This window comes from Helicoverpa armigera, chromosome 5, assembly GCF_030705265.1.
Source record: "Helicoverpa armigera isolate CAAS_96S chromosome 5, ASM3070526v1, whole genome shotgun sequence".
NCBI lineage: Eukaryota > Metazoa > Arthropoda > Insecta > Lepidoptera > Noctuidae > Helicoverpa > Helicoverpa armigera.
The window spans coordinates 8,643,649-8,664,369 of NC_087124.1; the positions used below are offsets into that span (position 1 = coordinate 8,643,649).

General features: G+C 35.5%; 1 protein-coding gene across 3 annotated transcripts; it reads right to left on the bottom strand.

Moving 5' to 3' along the window:
* Positions 1-714: 714 nt before the first annotated feature.
* Positions 715-12,958, bottom strand: LOC110384611 (uncharacterized protein). Of its 3 annotated transcripts, none has more exons than XM_049842532.2 (5): positions 12,703-12,958; positions 8,531-8,701; positions 4,589-4,694; positions 3,609-3,804; positions 715-3,150 (listed from the first exon to the last, which is right to left on the bottom strand). In XM_049842532.2, exons 2-5 carry the CDS (start codon positions 8,691-8,693, stop codon positions 3,049-3,051), a joined length of 567 nt encoding a protein of 188 aa, XP_049698489.2. In that variant the 5' UTR covers positions 8,694-8,701; positions 12,703-12,958; the 3' UTR covers positions 715-3,048. The 3 variants fall into 3 exon arrangements, with proteins under 3 accessions (XP_049698489.2, XP_049698487.2, XP_021201661.2); XM_049842530.2 differs by having other exon boundaries at positions 12,723-12,953; XM_021345986.3 differs by having other exon boundaries at positions 3,621-3,804; positions 12,723-12,944.
* Between the last annotated feature and the right edge of the window lie 7,763 nt (positions 12,959-20,721).

The window sequence follows — 20,721 nt, forward strand, 5'->3', positions numbered from 1 at the left end:
TAACTTACGATTATGTGATGTTATGACATTGAAAATATAAATATCATCGAATTAGTTGCATGTTACGTTATTGGCCTTGTCTATGGTCACCGAAGACAACAAAATGTGGCCGTCACCTCTATAATAGATCACGTAAGATGTGTTATGTGAATGTGCGTGAGTAACGTTAAGACACCGTTTAGCCACATAGCCACGGAGGTGCATATCTTGTAGCTGCCGGGTGCAATAAAAAATGATACGGAGATGCATAGTTTTGGCTTTTTTGAAATAGCTATCACGATCAGTATTATCTTTACTGAAATGAGGACACCAAGATAATTAATTAAATGATATAAATTTTGCAAGCGACACACACACTCCTATGCTTACACACTTTTTTCGAAATTCTAGTTTGCAAATGAACAAAAATTAGAGGTCGACCAATGAAACTGGTTTTGCGTTTTATGTGGGTCATTGTAACATTGTAACTGATTTCATTAAATAGGCGAATTTAAAATCAGTAATAGAATATTTATGGAAATCTAAACGCATAGTATTCAGGGACACATTTCGGTTGATAGAATGTTTTTTTTTAATGAGGTAGTAGATATTGCAAAGATGTTGAGGAACTCTTAACATTTGGTTAGCGAAAGAAAAAACCCGTAACTTTAAACACGCAATTTTATCTCTTATGCAAAGGCTCATATGGAAGTCAAAGTCAATAAAACAAACAAACAGAAAAAACACAAAGTTTTATTCATCTATTGACATACTTACATTCGTTTGAATTGTTTCGAACATACTCGTACATTTATTTTTTCACAGATTGGATTTTTAACGTAAGTAACAGCTGTTTCAGTTGTAAAATTGTTGATGGATGAAAAAGCAAATTGCTGTGAAAGCACACGGTACGGTACACTTTATAACCCTTTTTCTCCTAATTAACCCTTCTCTTACGTCACATAAAATTTTGATGCTTTTAATACTTCATGGCGTGTTTACAATGTGACGGCAATTAGCCTGTTACGTTGTTTAACACAAACATATAATTTACTGCGGCGCCATAGCTTTCGTGCAGGGACGCTAAACGAGACCTAAATGATATCAGCGACATTTTTATTAGGTAAGTAACAATGTATTGTTTTTAATGTGGTAGAAGAAGGGTTAAATTAGAGATTCTAAAATAATAGGCTTGTAAGCTAATTACGCAATACAATGGCATCCCAGTGGCTTCAATTAAGACAATTCAACGACTTAATAGATTAACGCGTTTGTCTAATTACCTAGCGGAGGAATATTCAACCTTAGTACGAAACCATAGGTTTGGTTATTAGCCAAATGAGATCCAATTTGATGATTAAATTGACTGTTAATGAGGTTTAGGTCGTTTTGTTTTTAATCAACATAATGTTTTCAGGAGTGCCAAGTATTTATAGGTGCGTTCACGAAATGGTTACTCGTCCGTATAACAGTCGGTTCAGTAAAAAAGTATTTATTTAACGCAACTCCGGTTCGCGTGGGGAGTGTAAAGTACGAGTCAAATGTTCTGGTATTTAATATATTGCATCTCCTACCGGGTTTATTTACATCGGCATCGGCTACAAAGCTGAAACTACGAATAAAAATTCGGTTTTCGTTAATTTACACAAAATGTAAATCGCATACTAATCGTATTACGTACTAGGTATTTTTAACCTTATCTAAGGTTTTGGTTGAATTTACAATTGGTCTTGTCAAACTTCGTCTTACTTAAATCCATATACATATTTACTGTTCTTGTTTGATACATTTTCTCACTTTCGTCTAAATTTCCTAAGAGATCTTATCAATCTCTTTAGGTAAATCGTTAACTATAGCTATAATTAAGCTAAGTTTCTGTTGTTAAATTCATCATTTTATTTACATTAGGTATACATTTACTATAGGCTAGGGCTTGAATACCTACCTACCTAATTTCTATTAGTAAGGTATATGATATTGTGCTATGCACAGGGTATCCAAGCCTATACAGCTCTGTGCAATATCAAAGAAAGTGCGTGACTTTATTTACATCGGTATACCGTTTAAGGTACATTATGTACAATATTTTAGAAGGTACTATCATGACAAAACATTTTATATAACGCGTAATAAGTAACATAATTTCAATGACTCCGAGTTGGAGTACTTTCAGCAGAGCTGTAAGACTGACTAGACTTCAAAAGTATTAACGAGCCATTTAGGCACAACATTCGCTGAAAACTTTGCACTAGGTACTTTAATTATTTGCCATTAAAACGAAAACATGAAAAGCACGAGAAATAACTTCTAGACATTTCCAAATTGACTTGAATTATTATAATAATTTTCTTGGTGATTTCTAGGGTAGATATTTGGCGTAATGAATTTTAGCTCTAAAGAGCTTACAACAAAATTCAGACTCGTCATTAGTGGTTACTAATTGATGCTCATAACCTACGTAGGCCTTTTTAAGACTAAGATACTACTTGTGCCTTAGTTCAGCTACCAGTTTGTCTCCTTACAGCTAAGTTGGGACGATATAACACTTCATAGTGCCAACTCGGCCTATGCTAAAACCTTTACAATGTTCAGCTGTTTTCTAGGACAGATGTGACCAGCACATACTCAATCTAACTCGCAACATATTAACAATAGAATACACAATGTAAGTATTTTAGGAGAAATCGATAATCAATAAACACTGAATTGCAACATTAGGAAACAAGCAGATAAAATAATGAATCTTAATAGAATCGATTAGCCGGATTTCCTGTTGAGAATCTACTAGCACGTTTAGAAATCAGTTAACAATCGATTAACTGTTTAAAATTCAATGAACTACAATTAATGTTTTAATTGGTACACAATACGATCACTGGTTCAGAATCTAAGGGGTATGTCCAGGAATAGTTTCATGCGCTCGCCGATGTCGACAATGGAGCGCTCGTCCAATTGCTAGCTGTCCTCTCCAGCCGTTTCATCGTCATCAGCATCGTCTTCGTCGAGCGGCTGGCTGGTGAGTGCGGCCCAGAGCGGCGAGCGCGCCCCGGGCTGCACCGAGCCGCGTCGCTAGCTGTCCCGGTTGCACACCGCCGCCGCCGCTGCCGTGCCCATCGCACCAACAGCGCCGAACAATATCGTGCCCACTTCGCGGTCTGGCGTGATCTCCACCTGATAACATTGTTGCTCAATTACTCTCATAATTAATAGAGTTGATCATGGTAAAGTAATTGAAGTAGTTATTATAATAATGTGTCATAAAAACAGGTCTCTCCCACGAGCTTTGTAAAATTTAATGCAGAACATAAATATTATTAAGCCATAAATATTAATTTTGATGCATGAATGTGAGACAATTTACAAAAGCTGGTATCGAGTGCATTGTTTGAATGATTTCATATGATAAAATCAATCCGTGAGAACAATACGAGGCGTAAAATAAATAACATCTATCTAGTGACATAAAAGTCACGTTTCATTGTTATATTTCAGATCACGATAAACCGCAGAAGTGAAATATAATTTTGTTTCCCAGAGCTTCTTTGTTCGGAATTCGTTATTAATATTTTAGCATACAACACTTGGAACACAGCAACAATGATGATGTAGGTATAGTAGTGTGGGTGTACAGTGTCAGATACTTGTGAGAGCGTGGTCTGTTCAGGGTCTGATCGTTCTTCTAGCACGGTGTCCAGTTCCAAAGTAGGAGGAGGTCTCGGTGAGCGAATAAGGCTGACGGTTCGAGGCTTGGTCTTCACTGGCGACATCTTCACCACCGACAGTTCTCCACGGTCGAGCTCACAATTCCGCCGTCTCGCACGTTCCCTGAAAATATCCTTCAGCTGAAAACTCAGAAATACTTTAAATCATTTTAAACGGAGTGGCGACTGTGAAATGATCGCGCGGAAGTGAAAAGGCCCTCAACTTTATATTGAGACCCCTTGTTTGAATGGAACGAGAGATTTTCTCTTCAGACGTGATGACTTAGCAATTTCTACAATGCGGGCTTAACATCGTATAGTATCTAAATGCTTCTTTATTTAATAAGTATCAACTCAAGGTTTATTCAAGGATTTTTCCCAGGATGTTCAGATATTGACATTACCTACGAGAAGCGAGTTCTTCTGAGCGCAAAACTGCTACAAATATAATCTGCGCATTCTGGTTGAATTTTACACCACCAGTATACGAGGTCGGTTAAATCAATCATCATTATCACGCACATTACGTGTAACTGCTTCCCTTGCGGAGCGCGTATAGGGTATTAGCGTAACTCTAAAGTATGGCAGCGTCATTTACCAAAATCATGCGCACTGCTGCTCCCACATTGTGTAAATACAATTACTTAGTGTTATTTGGCCCCAGATTATCTTTAACAAATCCAGTAAGTAGCCCTAGAAGAGGCTCTGAATCAAGTAGCACATGTAAAGGTCTCGCTGTGTCCTAAATCAACGAAAATTGACCTAAAAACGAACGAGCGTTCCCCGAAGGGTTTATCGTGGAGAACATTACGTTATCTGTCCGGCCAAGTATACGTTCACAGTGGTTCAGTAAATGGGCTGTGATTTTGTTACGTACTCGTCATTACCGATATATGGTCGTAACTCACCTCGCCATTTTGGCTCTCCTTCGCAAACAGCAGATAACGGTGAGCGCTAACAATGGAAAGCCGAATATGCACGATACAATCGGCACTACTATCGATTCCGGCGTCACTGCAACAATAAAAATACAGTTATAGTTGTATCCCGCTCGGCAATTTCCCGTAAACAAAGGGCCGTGAAAAGCCTACATATATCAAGTAACAAATAAACCAACAAGCCTCAATGAGTTCCAACTTCCAACAATGTACGGACTTGAGAGCAATAAAAACAATGCGAGTCGTTGTTTGTATTTATGTTGTATCTACATGTTTGTGTTTCATCTACAGGTGTGTGTAACCTGCACCTAGGCTGCCGTCGACACAACTTTTTGTTTAATTGTACATTTGGGTAACGTAAAACATGCAGGCGCTTTGTGACGGATCGTACATTCAACGTGTTGGGTTGAAGAACTACGTGCAATTTACGTAAAGCATAAATATTTAGGTAGACATGTTTATACAGTTTCCAAATAATTTACCTACATTTTAAATATAACTAGATGGAATGGGAGCGCAGTGAAATGGAGCCTAGAGATAAGCATTTTTCTGAACACTTTGTGGAAGTTAAATAAGTGAGCAAACGCGCTGACGCTGCGATGGTGAGCAACTGCCAACAAGCTAATATTTTGCATATTTAAAAGATTTTAACGTTTTAAGTATTAGGAACAGATTTTGCTGTTACAATTTGTAGCTCTTTCGTGTGGTTAATTAACTTTATTGACACAGTGAAGCCAACGACTATTTTCCGTACAGATACTTACTTATAAATACTTAGCAATGCTAACACTCTAGCATTTGATGTACAGTAAAAATACTAGACGAAGGTTAACCAAGTATCTAAAATTAATAAATCCCATAGCATGTTCCGAAAAGGTCATTGTCATCTAAGTTTGTTTATTAAAAAGAGAAGGCACTTAACAGTAATTAATCGGTTTTCGTTTACTTTTGCGAAACTTCAGCACCTGTAAATTAATTAAATAAATACAGAGCCAGTTTAAATTCGCCATCTTAATTTCGGTTGTCAAAAACAGCATGATCGATAGAGAGCATTCAAAGTTTAAAACAAATTAACATTGGTTTACGCTACGTTCATTTCAAGTTATTAGTAAAAATGAAGTTCATTAATTAAATCTTAGTTTAATGTTACTTTAATAAAACACGCCAGAAACCTCATTGCAATTTTAAAAGCTTAAAAAGTAGCCGCTTTAATAAGGCACTTTTTCTTTTAAAATGTTTAAAACTTTTTGCGCACGAATGACTTGATGGCTGCCGTTTAATGAGGTAATGAATATTTAATGATTTGGACAATTAACCAACCAATATTTTCGACCTTTTTTTCTTCTCCATTATTTTTTTAGAAATATATAAAAGAAAGAGAGTATTCTTTATCTTGCTCTCAGCTAAAAATAATCTTTTATTTTGTGAAGTGAGTAGAGCAACATGTCGGGTTTACAACGTGTGCAGTGCTTATGATGTCGGAAGCTCGGGCTGGCAGCTAAGTGCGCAGCCTTGCTGGCGATAAATGAGACCAATATTAAACGAGACACCGGCTGTTTGTACTTCTACTGCTGTAGGATACAAGCTTTAGTAACACATTGCGACTATAGAAAAAAGAAACTAACCAAAAATAAGTTTGGAAAGCGTCTAATTTTAGACCTCAAAGCAAAATTTGTTTTCGTTTCATCACCGGACCATAAATAAATCGGACACCGATCTCGCTAATGAAATCAACTTTTTCAGTTTAAAAAGTGGAGAATATTTTATGAAAACGTAACTTGGCCTCCCCTCCCAGCCTAATTACTTTTTCATATTTTTCACTTTCCGTCCACCAGCCGAGCGGTATGATAACATTGGGACATAAAACTGCCGCCGAGCCACCTCGGGACGAAATAATTATCACGCACATTTTGAGCCTACTTTAGTCTATGATATAATATTTTGTAATAATTAGTTAATAAATGATATTCTAATAAAATATGTTGCGAAGAGCAATGTTTCTGTAAAGATCTATACTAATATTATAAAGAGGATAAACTCAAAAACTACTATACCGATTTTAAATATTCTTTCACCATTAGAAAGCTATATTATCTGCGAGTAACATAGGCTATATTTTATCCCGGTGCGGGCAGTAGCTCCCACGGGACGCGGATGAAACCGCGGGAAAACGGCTAGTGCATTATAAAGGTATTTGGATTCCAAAAATGCTTTTATAATTTGAAAGATTATTTGGTGAAACATCTCAACAAATCTGGTTCAAACTGCTATCGTTTAGAGATTAAGCCTCATTGGTTCACAATGTATTGATCGTGCTACAAACTAATCAGTGGCGTGTAAAGTCATTAACTTGGTTTATCACATTCGAATGTCAAGTGGGTACAGATTCGGATTACCATTGATGTTACACGATTAAGCAGCTGCAAATTACCCATTTAATCACTGCTGTAGTCTGTGGTTAGACCCGTTACTGACTGCAGCTATTTCGCAGAAGACGTATTGAGATATCTTTGAGCTGAATAGGAGCAGTTCGAAACTCATATTAGATTTAGGGTCTGTCAATCTGTGCCCAATTGGTCCCTACATTATATAAAGTTATCAAGTGATTATAGTGTGCTGTGTATCTACATAAACAGAGAATATAATAGTCTAAAGCTCCTTTGATAATATTTAATACATTATTCGGCTCTCTGGATCCATTAAATCCTTGCGGTGTTAACTGAATTTACAGGTTCTGCGGTTTGCTTCCAAAACTACAAATAAGCTAAAATAACTTTTGAAAGGGACGGATGGGAATGTTTGCCTGACATTTTGCCGGTTTCCAGTACACTAACTAAATATGTAAAGCTGTCGATTTTGTCGTACGTGACAATATAATAAGGTATTCATGTTGAAATACATAGATGCCCCTAGGGTGCTTCCAGAAAGTTGAAAGGTCGTGAAAATATAACGAGGCTTTTCACAGAGAGCTATATCCATTGTGTGGAAAGCAGGCTTCGGCCCTCTATTATCATGTATTTGTCGTTGAGAACCCACAGAAAGGTAAATCGTATCTGTACCACTTACATATCACTCTAGTGAAATAGCCGTCTCCTTAATAAATATGCTCTGTAGAACGGGTGAGGAAAGTTAAGTAGGCAATTTGACTAACACATTTAAAGTGTCAAAGGCACAGCCATCTTCTGCGTGTAAGCTGAAAGGCTTTCTCAGACGTCACGTTTTTTGCTGTACAAAAAGATTCAACTTTTTGTACAGCAACGTTCACGTTGAAGTAGTCGTTTTGGATTATCAGATTATTCACAGTTGGTGAAATCCTACCACTATGTTCTGTAAGTGATTTTTACTCTGTGTTCAAAACCTCAAACTTAGAAGTACTCGTTGTAATAAGAAGTTCGTCCGTATAAAATCTACACGCAGTTTTGAAAGTTTCATATAGCGAGAACATTTTATCGTTGAGAAACGTTCACAAGTTAGATAACCACTAAAATCTTTTCAAAGAATTCGCTTACACGGTTTATTGAGTCCCTATTTGTTAGTCTATACTTTAAAACCGATATTCTTGTATGATATTCATTCATAGATCTTGTGGGAGTGTGGACTCCAAGACATTCGATTGCTGTAATCGAGATTTAGGGTAAGATTTATGTTACAGTGTCTGTTTAAATCCAGCTCTAGAAATGTGAAAATATGAAAACTTTGGAAATATGCTGGTTGCTGTACCTACCTAACCATAAGTATATTCTTTTGCAACTAATCATTTCTGTTCAGCTTCTTTAAGTTGGTCTAAAGATAGTTTGAGCCCTGGTCAATTTATTTCGAATACATATCTCCCGAGCCTATTCCCGCGGGAGATGATGATATCATGCGAATACATAACATACATTTACATAAAAATGATGACATTATACTCACCCGTGGGATATATAATGATGGGCGTGGGCCTCTTGTTGTTGGCGCTGGGCTTGGGGACCGGTGGCGCCACATTGTTAGCGGGAGTGGTGCTGGTCGGTGCCGGCGTGCTGTTGGCGAACCGCTCCAGCATTCGGAGAGGCGGTGATGTGGAACCACGAGTCATCCTCAGACCTGATAGATAGAATTACAGTTTGTTATTGTGATATTACTGATGAATGGTTCGCATTAAATCCTCTTGCCTCGTGTAGTTTAGGTGCTCTGGAGTAGAGGTCAATGATTTGTAATAATTTATTTAAACTGGTGTAGGTAAATTGAAGTGCTCTTTTACTGTAATAACTTACAACGAGATGAAATGTAATTAAGCAATTAATTTAAGGTTTTCGAGGTTGCGAATAATTATTACACAAGTAGCTACGCTTTTAAGAAGATTCCCACAAAGCTTAAGTATTTCGTGAGAATTTACATCGTCGCACGTGAGTAAAATAAACCATAATAAGCTAGATTAAGTTTAAGTGAAATTAATGCATATTTTGAGCGTAGCATCTGTTTCTCCGCGGCTGTGGGAGTCGTTTGATGGAGACGGATCGTCGTACTTAACCTGGGGTTGGGTTCAACCCTCCAAGTTTTATGATAGGCTCCAACTATAAAGTATCTCGCGAATAACATTATGACTTAATTCATCGCTATGCGGAAGTAATTTTTCAAAATCTCAAAGATTTTTTTATCGATAAAAGACTACTTGATTGAAAAAGATTTGGATTGAAACAGTAATAAAAAAGCCTTTAGTTAAGCAAACACTTGTGGTGTTTGAAGTGATTCGTACTTAGCTTGTACGTTGAGCTCCTTCAATATTCGACGGATACTTATGTCGCCAATTTATTTTGTATCGTAGCACAAACATCATTATTTGCACTGTGTTAGTATAAAAATAATAATCCTCTCACTCTAACTAAAGTGATATGATTGAACGACCGTATCCGTACGACTTTAGTTTTCATTTGAAGGGAAATGTATAAAAGAAAATATTGAATTTTAAATATTTTAATTTTATTATACAATCATATGAGATTTAGTCGAAGTAGAATAGAAGTGCCTATAAAAGAAAAACATAGAGAGTATTTGTTAAAAGGGTTTCTAAACTATTAAATAAGTTCTTCATTGTCATTTTTCTAATAGAATCTACATTTTCTGTGAGTGTTACACTATGTAGGTCAGCTTAGATAATAAATATTCCCTGAAACAAACGCAAATCGCTTGAACAAAAGAAAAGCGAGTAAACAATAAATCGGGAAAACAAATGAAAAACAATTTTCTAATTTCAAATTATATTTTCATCTTCGCGGTCCAAGTTTTCGTTGAAGTAGATAAGCGTCAATCAATTCTATTTAAATGGCAAATATTGAATCGGTATCGTTAATTTGATTTCGTTATTGTTGGCGTGCCGAATCCCCGATGAGTTGTTTGGGAAATGTTACGCAGCATTTGGGAATAATAATGACTCTGTATATTTATTTACGGAGTTGTTTCAAGCGGTGGCCTCCCGGATGATTGATTCATCATTATTCGTCAATTAAGCGGCAAAATAATGTGGGTTAGCGGGATGTGTTGTCAAAACATTCTCTTGCAAGTATTTTGAATTAAGCAGTTTGAAAATTATGTTTTGATTTTGTAAACGCCAGAGGAGACATACCACACTCGATGTTTATTAGATAACTTTATTATACTTACCAGAGATTATGCCTTTCCCGTTTTCACTTCAAAGTAAACTTAATACTTATTCAAAAGTTTCACAAAGATTTTCTATTGGTAGTTTTTCAAATGTTGTTTTCTTGGATTATATTAAGTAACTGACCTACCTAATAAGTAGGTACTATTCCTCTGTGGTATTGACAACTGGTAATATTAAAAAAAAGAACTCATAGTTAAACTTTTCAGTGGTCCTACAAATGAAAGTTTTTCTAAGCCCACTGCTGAAATCTAAATGATTAGGTGCATAGGTACACCGTATACCGTTCATTCCTATAGAAGTACATGCTTACTATAGATAGTTAATAGAAAACATTCAAATATAGAACTGCAAAATGTCACTGGCATGCTTGTCTGCACGAACGCCATATGAGACAGCGGGACCAAGTAAAACATAGTCGCTTGACATCTATTGAAAAAGTTTGTCAGCTTCCAAAGATTAATATTTGCTTTCAAATGTAGAATGTTTCAGTTCTATTCAATAGTAGAAAGTAGGTACATATACGGGATTATTGATTGTATTGGTTTATTATGTACATACATTTTATTTATCTGCAAAATGTTGTTTTGATAAGCATTTGGTGTTTTGAATTTATCGCAAACGCTAATGATGTAACCACAGTCAAAAATAACATCACGTTTGTTAATATACTATTAGCTCATTATCGCATCTAATACACATAACAGAAATATTTTAATAAAGCTAAATCACATAATTTACCAAATCTCTACTCTCATTTTTGTTTGTACCGTAAGGATCAGAAACTACAGAGAATCAATTCGAAAATTTCACTGTTGGGAAGCTAGGCTATCCCGGAGTAACAAAGGCAACATTTTATTCCGGTTCAGGCAGTAGTTCCCAAGGAATGCGGGTGAGACCGCTGGCAGAAGCAAGTGAAATATAAAATGAATTTTCACATGAGCATCTCGAAAAGCGCCATCAGAGCGTTAAACGAAAAAGGAATGCATTTCCAAATTGCTCCTCCACCCGTGAATGTAGGAACCTACGTGTTCTATATATACGTATATAGGTATATGGTTAAACGTACGAGTATGAGGAACATTTAATAGGATGGTATAATTTGCATCATTAGACAGCAGACGGTAAACAAACTGCCTGTCACTGTGATTTGAAGTTTAATGCTAACCTAGATAATTTCAAATACCAACCCAGATATTTAATGCACCTACGCTTTAAACTGATCGTAGTTATCTAAATGTTTTTGTCTCGACATTATGCCAACAATCATCATAATAGCATTTTGCAAGATTTCAAAAAGATTAAAGTCCATTTTCCTGAACAAAGTTTACAGTTTTCATGTATTTCTTGTTCAGGTTCAGAATTGAAATAGACTGAACATCTCAGTATTTCAATAGTAGTCTACGATGATTTCAGTAAAAACCAAAAACAAATGTTAAATACAAAATACAAACACCTTTTGTTCAATTTGTTCGTGTTTCCTTATTACTCGAATGCCGAAGGAGGAGGATTTTTATGGAAACATTTTAGGGGAACCTTCTCTTCTAAGCGGTTATTGGTATTGGAAATTGGAAGTTAAAAATAAACAGATTACGTTACGTTGTGCAAACCGTGCTAACTTCAAACGTTTCAGTGTTATTTTAATAAAATATTTTTTCTTCCACTTTTACTTTCATTATTGCGGGACTAATGAAGTCAAATAAATCAAAACATTTTGGATTCCAATAAATGGAATGGAACCACCATAAATAAAAAATTGAAGGCCGATAACAAGAAATAAATATGTCTTAGTTAAGCATTCGAAAGCTAAACAAATATTGGTAATTCATTAACCTAAAATAAATATTAAATATATATAAAATACTAATCAATTAGTATTTCCAAGGATCTAAATTCAGAAATATAGTATGGCTTCACTGAATTATTCGAGTAATTAGTGAATATTTGATAATGAAATTAGTTTTTCCGAGTAAAACTGACCTTAGCGGGGACAATTGGACCATTCGGCGAAAATAGGAGCACCATAAATATAAATCAAATTCTGTTAATTCCTGAGAACTCCATTATTGTTCAGCCTAGCAACCATTCGGTACCCCGTCCTAATGAGAAATTATTAACCATTTGAGACAGTTATCAAAATATAAAACGTGACTTCCAATATTTAATTTTCTTCATGCCATAACTGGTAAAATATTAATATTACTCCGCAAAGATGTTCCTTAATGATGTTCCCATTTTAATGCAATTAGGTTATTTAAAGCCAATCGATTGGTCTGACGGAAAGCTTTCAAGTTTCCAAAGTTATGTTTCAGTGGGAACTCTTAATTAGTTTAGCTTCCATCAAAATTCTTGTCGCATAATTTTACCAAAATAGCGGCTTGAGCTAAATACAGAGCTACGTAATTGAAATGTTGTAGTATTCCGGAGCAAGTGAGCTGGTTGGTACACGTGTCATTCAGCACTCACCGATGCAGCGCGCGATTATGCACTCATCGAAGCCATCGCTGCATACAGCGCTCTCACTTTCAAACTTATTTCAGAAAACTTTAAATCATAGGTTCGAGGATTTTCACGAACATCGGAGTTAGCGTGTGTAGAGTAGACACGGTTTACGCGGAATGGTTTCGGGAGCGTGCGACGAGCGGCCGCTCCGGAGCTCTCCCGCGGTAACACTGGAAACCTGAGCCCGACTGGAACCGAAACATTAGGGAGTGCATTTCGTCCGACGACCCGGGTCGGGGAACTTCACTAACGCCGATTCCAGACAATCCCTTTAGAATCAAACAAAACTTACCTAACGGAAACTCATCGGCCGAATGGATAAAAGCTTTGTCCCGGAAGGGTTGGACACGCACTACTAAAAGGATGGATAATTAACACTGTTTTCGTAGTTGTTTCCTGTTCATTTTACGGCTGATACGTGAGATTAGACAATTTTATACTGCAGTTTTAATAATAATTATTATAAAGTATAAAACGTGTTGAACATTTTTGTTAAATCATTTTTTCATTGTACACGATAAAAGACATGTTCATTAATTGGCTTCTAATACGGTGAGGTTTCCTTTTCAACGGGTCATTAATGCTGATTTTCTTCCTCTCTTAAAGATGATAAGCAGAACAACAATAAGGAGCCAACAGTCACTGAACATAATGGGTTTTTACGCCAATTTACGTTCACTTTGTTTATCATTTTCTTCGCTAATGATACGGTACAGTAAGCCTTTAAGTCTCTTTACTTGTAATCCTAAGATCAAGTAATTTGTATTAATGTCTAGAGTCGCAGAGCTTGAGCAAAATAATTTATTTAATATCCAATACTTAGGTACCTAATACTCGCTTTCAAGCAGTTTAATTTTTCAACGCTATCAAATTATTTTACGTAATTTTTTATGTTAATTTTACGATTCGAAAAAATGCTGCCGTCGCATTCAATTATAATTTTTAGGGGTCTTAATAAAATTGAGTTGGGGAAACTTAATAATTTTGTTGTTATGATTTTAAGCTTATTGTTTACGACTGTGTTACTTTGGAAATTGGCAATGTGGTCAGTTTTCTGGGGACTTTTAGAAGATTACTTTTAAATAATAAATTCTATATACTTGCTTAACACAAAGAATATTCTTTGATACTTAATGTTCTAAAATACCTATATAGGTAAGTTTATTTGAAACCATTTGTCTCAGTGGAAATGTATGAAATTACCCTTTTTTGAATAAGGTTAAAATAAATCTAATAAACGTATATTGACGGAATGCTAAACTCATACACACATCCACATTGTGTTATCAGCATAGATCACACACCCAATCCGGTTCCCGTCATCTTCCTTGCCGAAAGAGGACAGCCTCCATATTTCGAGACGCGATCCCTTCTCCACCCCCAGGGACTAAAGAATAAGAAGGCTTTTATCTTGTGCACGATACGAACAAACCGTCAAAGATAAAATAAATGTTATTTAGACGAGAATAAAGTGAATCTGTTACTAAGCGTTATTTACAGAAACTTAAAGTAAAAATAACAATCTTTTGACTCGTTATCTTGAGTTTCGTTTCAAGCCGTAATGTTTTAAGTACATTGTTTTCAGCGGCAACTTGAAGAGTGCTCGGTAAAAGATACTTTTTCAGATCAAAAAGCGAAATACGATAAAAGGGACAATATCAAGTAGATAACCCCAAACACGACATTTAGAGATTTAACACTAAAATGAAAATTTCTTTGAAGCTTTCATCGTCTCTAAACGTTTTATCGAGTAGTTCTCGTAGTTTTCCACCTAAGAATAGATTACATCATTAGGTTTGAGTCGTAACTCATAAGTGTCGTTTCTATCGATTAAAGCATAAATCTTATTCGATAGCGGCACAAACCTATATGTGTACGTATTTCTACAGATTATTGGAGTATCATCGCTTGATTACTCATATCAAATCTTATTATAGGTAGTGCGAAACTTCCTTATATTTTGTGTTGTGAAATAAATGCTATTTTAATATTAGCGAATCATTAATATTTTTTTAGATTTTTAATGTGTCTGTGATTAGCATGTTTTTTTCTGCGATAATACGACGTTTATTTATATACCAAAGTGAGTTTTTTCCGGCCTAAGTTTGATTCTAGACTAGCTCACAGTTTTTAGGTCTCTCTGTCAACTTGCTGAAGCTTCCTTTCAAGTATGAATCTCGAATTATGAACTCGATTCTACAGACCATCATAGTTTTCTCAAGTCATAAATATTTGTTTTATATTCTGCGACTAGCTGCCGACATATTACAACTGGCATGTTTATTACATATCTAACAAGAATTTTGCACACGGTACGTTGAAAATATGGCCGTTGACGAGTGTCGACGTCCAAACTGTAATGATGCTTTTACAGTCGAAACTAATTCTCTCACTGAATAACTATGACCTATGCGATTTCCAACAGTGTATTGTAACTTTAGTGCTATCTTTTATTATAAAATAGCCCATTAATTAGCGAACAATAACAGTATTCGTGTTTCCACGTAACAAAATACTCGTTCAGAGTGATGTTTGTTTTGCATGAAAATATTATTTGAACATTTTGCGAAAAAAATCTGCCAGCACTGCTTTTTGATATTTTATTTTATATTTTTTGATGCTACTTCATTAGTAAGCTCTTAAGTTTGTTTTTTTTTAGATGTAATTTTGAGTTTAATAGTGGAACTCACCAGACAAAAAAAAACCCTATAAGAAAAAAAGAAAGCATCTAAGGTGTTGAACTGTATTAATCACTTTTCTACATCAATCAAGATTATCTTTATAATCAAACACACAGTTAAAGTCGGTTAACAAATATTCCTGTCAAATCCAGTGACCGCGGAAAGCGGGCAAGTTAGCTAATAACAAAGTTAGTTGCCAAAACCGGCGACGTGAAACGACCCCTTCAACATGACTGATTCAAAAAAGCCGCCATTTTTTTACTTTGGCTGAACGTTATTGAAATATTTTTGCTAAAAAAGATGAAACTACAGTTCTATATTGTTTTTGGTTTTACCTACCATCGATATGTGAATTCGCATTTCTCCTGGTATAAGGAAAGATAGAAGGATAAATAATTCCATTCCTTGTGCTCATTAAAATTATGTTTGCCTGTTTACCGATAATAGTAAAATATCTATTTTAATAAGGTTGCCTATTAGTTGGTATCTGTTGGTAGGTAGTTAGTAGTAGTCGTAATGGAAGAAAATTCTTTGTAGTACAGATGCCCTCCGGCAATACTGTAGTTGCAAAAATATCTATAATTTTCATGTTTTTAAGTAAATCTTTGATAACTAAAGTTCTGTGTTTAGTAGAACAGTCTCCCCATTCCCTAGTTTGTTCTTCCAATGGTATTTACTGTTAGAAACTACGTGTTTCGGTAGACTGAAGACAAGAATGCCTGTGGAATTGTTTGAGAAGCTTGTAACGCGTGACAAAGGGATTTATTAGATTTGTTGGGTCCCCGGCCGTGTCAATGATTGACGCCTTACGGAAACCAATCGGGTCAGCCTTTGTCTTGATAACTCTTATTAAATTGTTACAGGTGTTAAGGGGAAAATACCGATATAAAGCTTTAGAGATAATGTGTATATCTAGATGATATTTAGTGCTTGTTATTTAGCTAAGATTGTTAGTCTATCTTTCATTCCAGTTTTTATCAGTTTTCTAAACGTGAACAAAAATAAAAAAATCTTATTACGATTCTGAAGAAGTAAATGAATGTCCATTCAATGTATTGAAAACCCTAAAAAGGAGAGCTAATTAACCCAAGTATATCGGAACAAAAAAGCCAGTTAATTAAAACCAAATCAAAGTGAAGTCTTAATTAGAGACATGTTACATTTCCGAGTGTTCTGTAACTGTGAATTAGTTATGATTTCCAGTAATTTCTCAAACGTTGAAACAGCGGAACTTTGTAATAAAGCTCTCCTGTTAACTAAGTTGCATGAATGTTGGCTTCTAAGCAGTTGCCGTATTAATTGCGAACTGTCTAACGTTTATATTATCTTTATCACGTGCTTAGAAACATCTACCGAACAAATTATCACAATCGAGCTGATAATCTCTCTACTAAAACATTTCTGATAGTTGATTTCTAAAAAGATTGCAATTTATATCGTATTTATTGATCACTTCGTTGAATTTATTTTCGTTTTGATAGACCTTAATAGATTATTTGAAAGATATCTATTTCTTTCGTATAATCCATTTGAAAGTACAGTGAACGAAAACAAAGTTATTTCAAAGTCATATTTGTAGAAAAGAAAAATTCTCTCTCATTGCAAAAAGTCTGCTTTTAAAAGAATTACGAAACAATGTTTTAAGAACATTATGAACTGTTAACTTTAACATTCCTAACATTTTCATAAAAATAAATTCTATAGGCATTCACATTTTAAAGAAAGTATTTCGCTTTTATGAAAGGTTTATTCCGGCATGGCGACTAGGTACGAAAATAATTTTGTTTTGTTTTAGCCTTGAGCAAAACCATAAATCAAGAAAAGTCGTTAATCTCATAATGTAACAATAATATTGCTGACAGTTGTTAATACATTTTATGTGACGGATTTCTTAAGTGTATGTGTACTTTTATGTAGTAGGTACAACAAAAAAAATACAGTTCAATAGTCTGTGTTCTATACATCGGATTAGAGTAGTCTTGTTATCCGTCGTCCCTACACTCCCTCTTTTCTTTCATTGTACTTACGTTGTACGCGCCTAGCTTTCTACCGATGCGTTCACGTGAGTATTAGCGCTCACACACACTGTAGATTAAGCAGTTTTCCGTCAGTCTACATACTTATAAAACAAATAAAAAATAAAATTGTCATCCAATGGTTGGCAATTTTTAAAAAAGAAAACGTTGAATTCAATCAATGTCGTTCTGATACCGGCTAATGTCTGATCTTTGTAATGTAGGTACGTTGGTATTAACATCACCTTCATACTGATTTGTAAGCCCAAAAAAAAGTATCGGCTGACTAAAAGTTTGCAGTGTGCAAAAGATCTTAGGGTATCTGTTTCCAATCCCTCTGACATACGATGTATTTAAACATATGTACGTGGTTTCACGTCGTTATTTCGCAAGCGTCACACGAGCGTGACTGAACATTTTCCAAATGCTCGCACTTCGACACGCATTGTTTAAGTGTTTACACCTGGTACGTGGTATTATCTTCTCTTTGATAATAAGTTTTACAAACATACAAAGAATTATGCGTCCACCACAACGCCAAGATTTTTCTGCACTATGTTTGCAGTAGACAAAGTTATTGTCATTTGAATTAAAAATATATATACATATATATGTTTACAGTTCTATATGATTAAACTTTTTGTTACAGAATTCAAAATAGTGAAATAGTGAAGTACTTAGAAAAAAGACATTGTACGTACGTATAATATGAGTAGAGACCTGAGTATAAATTGCCTCTGCCATACTCACGTAAGCCACACACTACTCAAATATGTATTAACTACAACAATGCCCCAACTCTGCTAAAACTGCTTCCATTACCAGTTATTCTCGTGCATTCATTCCTTTCTCCAAACAAATTCTGCAATAAACATGCATTGCTGGCTGCTCGCAAGATGGCGGGTGAAAAATGTTTTTAATGTTGCTGATTCACCGCCGCCCTTACACGAAGAGGGAGTGCCCCTTTTCATTAATTCATTCGCCAATTCCATTCTTCTTTGCCGATTCACGGGATGAGTTAATCAGCGTAATCGTGTAGATTAAACGCGATGTGGTAATATCTAGCTAGAGAATATATGCTACCAAAATATATGGTCTTGATTTTTTAATCCAGTTATGGTCAACGCACTTAGGTACATCTTCAATCCTCCTACACACACTCGAAGTGTTCTTATACAGGTAAGTAAATAAATAAAATGTCGAATGTCTACTTTATCGGTGCTAAAGTACAGTCAAAGCCGCATTACACCTCTAAGCTCTATTTCAATTAGGAGGTTTAATTAGGTTTTCTTCGAAATGGTTTCTTGCGGTGCGGTGCGGTAACCTTATTGATGGGTTCAGGCTATTGCGGTGTTCACACCGACCGATCCTAATGGTTTTTATTTGTTCGAGTGGTAATAATTTAAATTGTGCACTTCAATTTACTCGAAGGGTAATTTATATTAATGAAAAATGTACTAGACAGCCTTCTTAAGTGCATAATCCGATAGGGTTTTCGGGATAGAAAATTATAAATGCTTTAGTATGACAACGGGTGTAGAATGAACGATGACACGATGTATGCAATAGGCCTACCATTGACAAGGTTTTTAGTTGACGGGTGGCATTCTATTGCATGTTTAAAGGTTGCTCATTTCATGTTTTGCTAAGTCATTACAGGTCAAAGGTCGAGATGGTATTGACCATCAATTCAAATTATATGAAATGACGGCCCCACTATTAACGGCCTTTTTATGCGACATTCGTGATACAACAGTTACATCATAATACAAGTAATAACTTGATATACCTATTATTAAAACGATTATAACTTCATTTGAATTAATTCTAAGTCTCAATGATATCGTTTATGTAATGTTGGTAAAGTAACCTAGGATCAGCAAACCGACGATAGCTTTAAAATTTTCCTTGAATAAGTAAAGATTAAGATTTGTTTTCCTTATTGTAGGGTCGCCGGAAATGCCTGATAATGGCCTCTAGATAAGTCCGTTTGCTGAGTTTGTAAAGACAAAAGGCGGAGGCCTGTGTTGCCGAATCTCCATTAGAATGCGATCGATATTTTCTCCAGCAAACGGTTTTATGTTTTAAATATAAAACAATACGGTTCGTACACACATACGTGTTATATTTCTAAGCTTAGAAGTATCTAGTTTAGTCTCTATATGGCACGAGTGAAGCTTTAGTGCTTGGAGTTTTATTAAGCCTGGATATTTGCCTCACAGGATACTCGCTGCAGCGATGCTTGTGGGGGATCTAATCTAGCAGTGGACGGCTATTGCTTGATAAGATGAGCTCGCTCTAGGTATAGCTACCAACTACCAAGAAACGTATGTGTTAGAAAAATAATTCAGTTGAATTTAGAAACATTTATTAGAAGAAGGTGCTTTGTGAACGTTGGTAAGTATTAACAGTTTCTGATAACCAAAATCCGCATTAAGACGAATCGGATTACAGTGATTTATTTCCACCAGAATTTCACAGTGGGTGACGTAGTTCGTCAATCCACTCCAATCAATCAATGTTTGCATATCCTAAATGAACTCGGCACTCAATTAACACGGTTGCAACGGACGCTAGACGGTCCCAGTAAAAAGAATACCGAATACTGCATGGTTTTAATAGAATCAGTTATGGTTTCCTATACTGCGAACTAAAGAGTCTATGGTTCGTAAAAATGTTTTTTTTTTACTCTTGACTCCAATCATAGTTTTCAGTCGGTCTCATACCGGCTAAACACCTGGTCTTCGTAATGTGCGTACGACATCTTCATAGTAATGAGACCAAACAAACTATCGGCCGACTAAAGCTCGTAAACTACAACTGTGTTTTTGTACTGCACTATAGAAGCTCATTGGAAGAGCAAGACCTTATGAGATATAAAAAAGAAATCGTACAAAGACTTCGGTATTATTCTAGGAGCAAATTAAAAACAAAAGATGCTGGTTTCTGTTCGAATGCAGCGCACTGTAAACGGTTGAAATTGAAGTCGAAAGAAAGGTATTTGGTTAACAATTTTACATAATATACTTACTGAGTAAATTGTGGGTACATTATTATTAACGAAGACTACAAATTGACTGCGGAAAGTTTTATATGCATTGAACATTTTTCCGTTAACAATGCTTGTAGACATACCTAGTAGGTAGAAAATCTCAATAAATCCAATTATTTTTCGAACAGCAAAACATTTGCGATACAAAAATACGACATCATTATGATTGTTTAAAGTTTGAGAGGACTTTCCGATCAAAAAATATACAAAAGCAA

What these genes read in the sequence shown, in the direction of transcription:
- LOC110384611 (XM_049842532.2), bottom strand. Translation starts at nt 8,693, where the DNA reads ATGACTCGTGGTTCCACATCACCGCCTCTCCGAATGCTGGAGCGGTTC. An exon ending in CATCATTATATATCCCACGG is followed by an intron (nt 4,695 to 8,530) that starts GTGAGTATAATG and finishes TTATTGTTGCAG; the next exon opens with TGACGCCGGAATCGATAGTA. An exon ending in TCTCACAAGTATCTGACACT is followed by an intron (nt 3,151 to 3,608) that starts GTACACCCACAC and finishes CAATGTTATCAG; the next exon opens with GTGGAGATCACGCCAGACCG.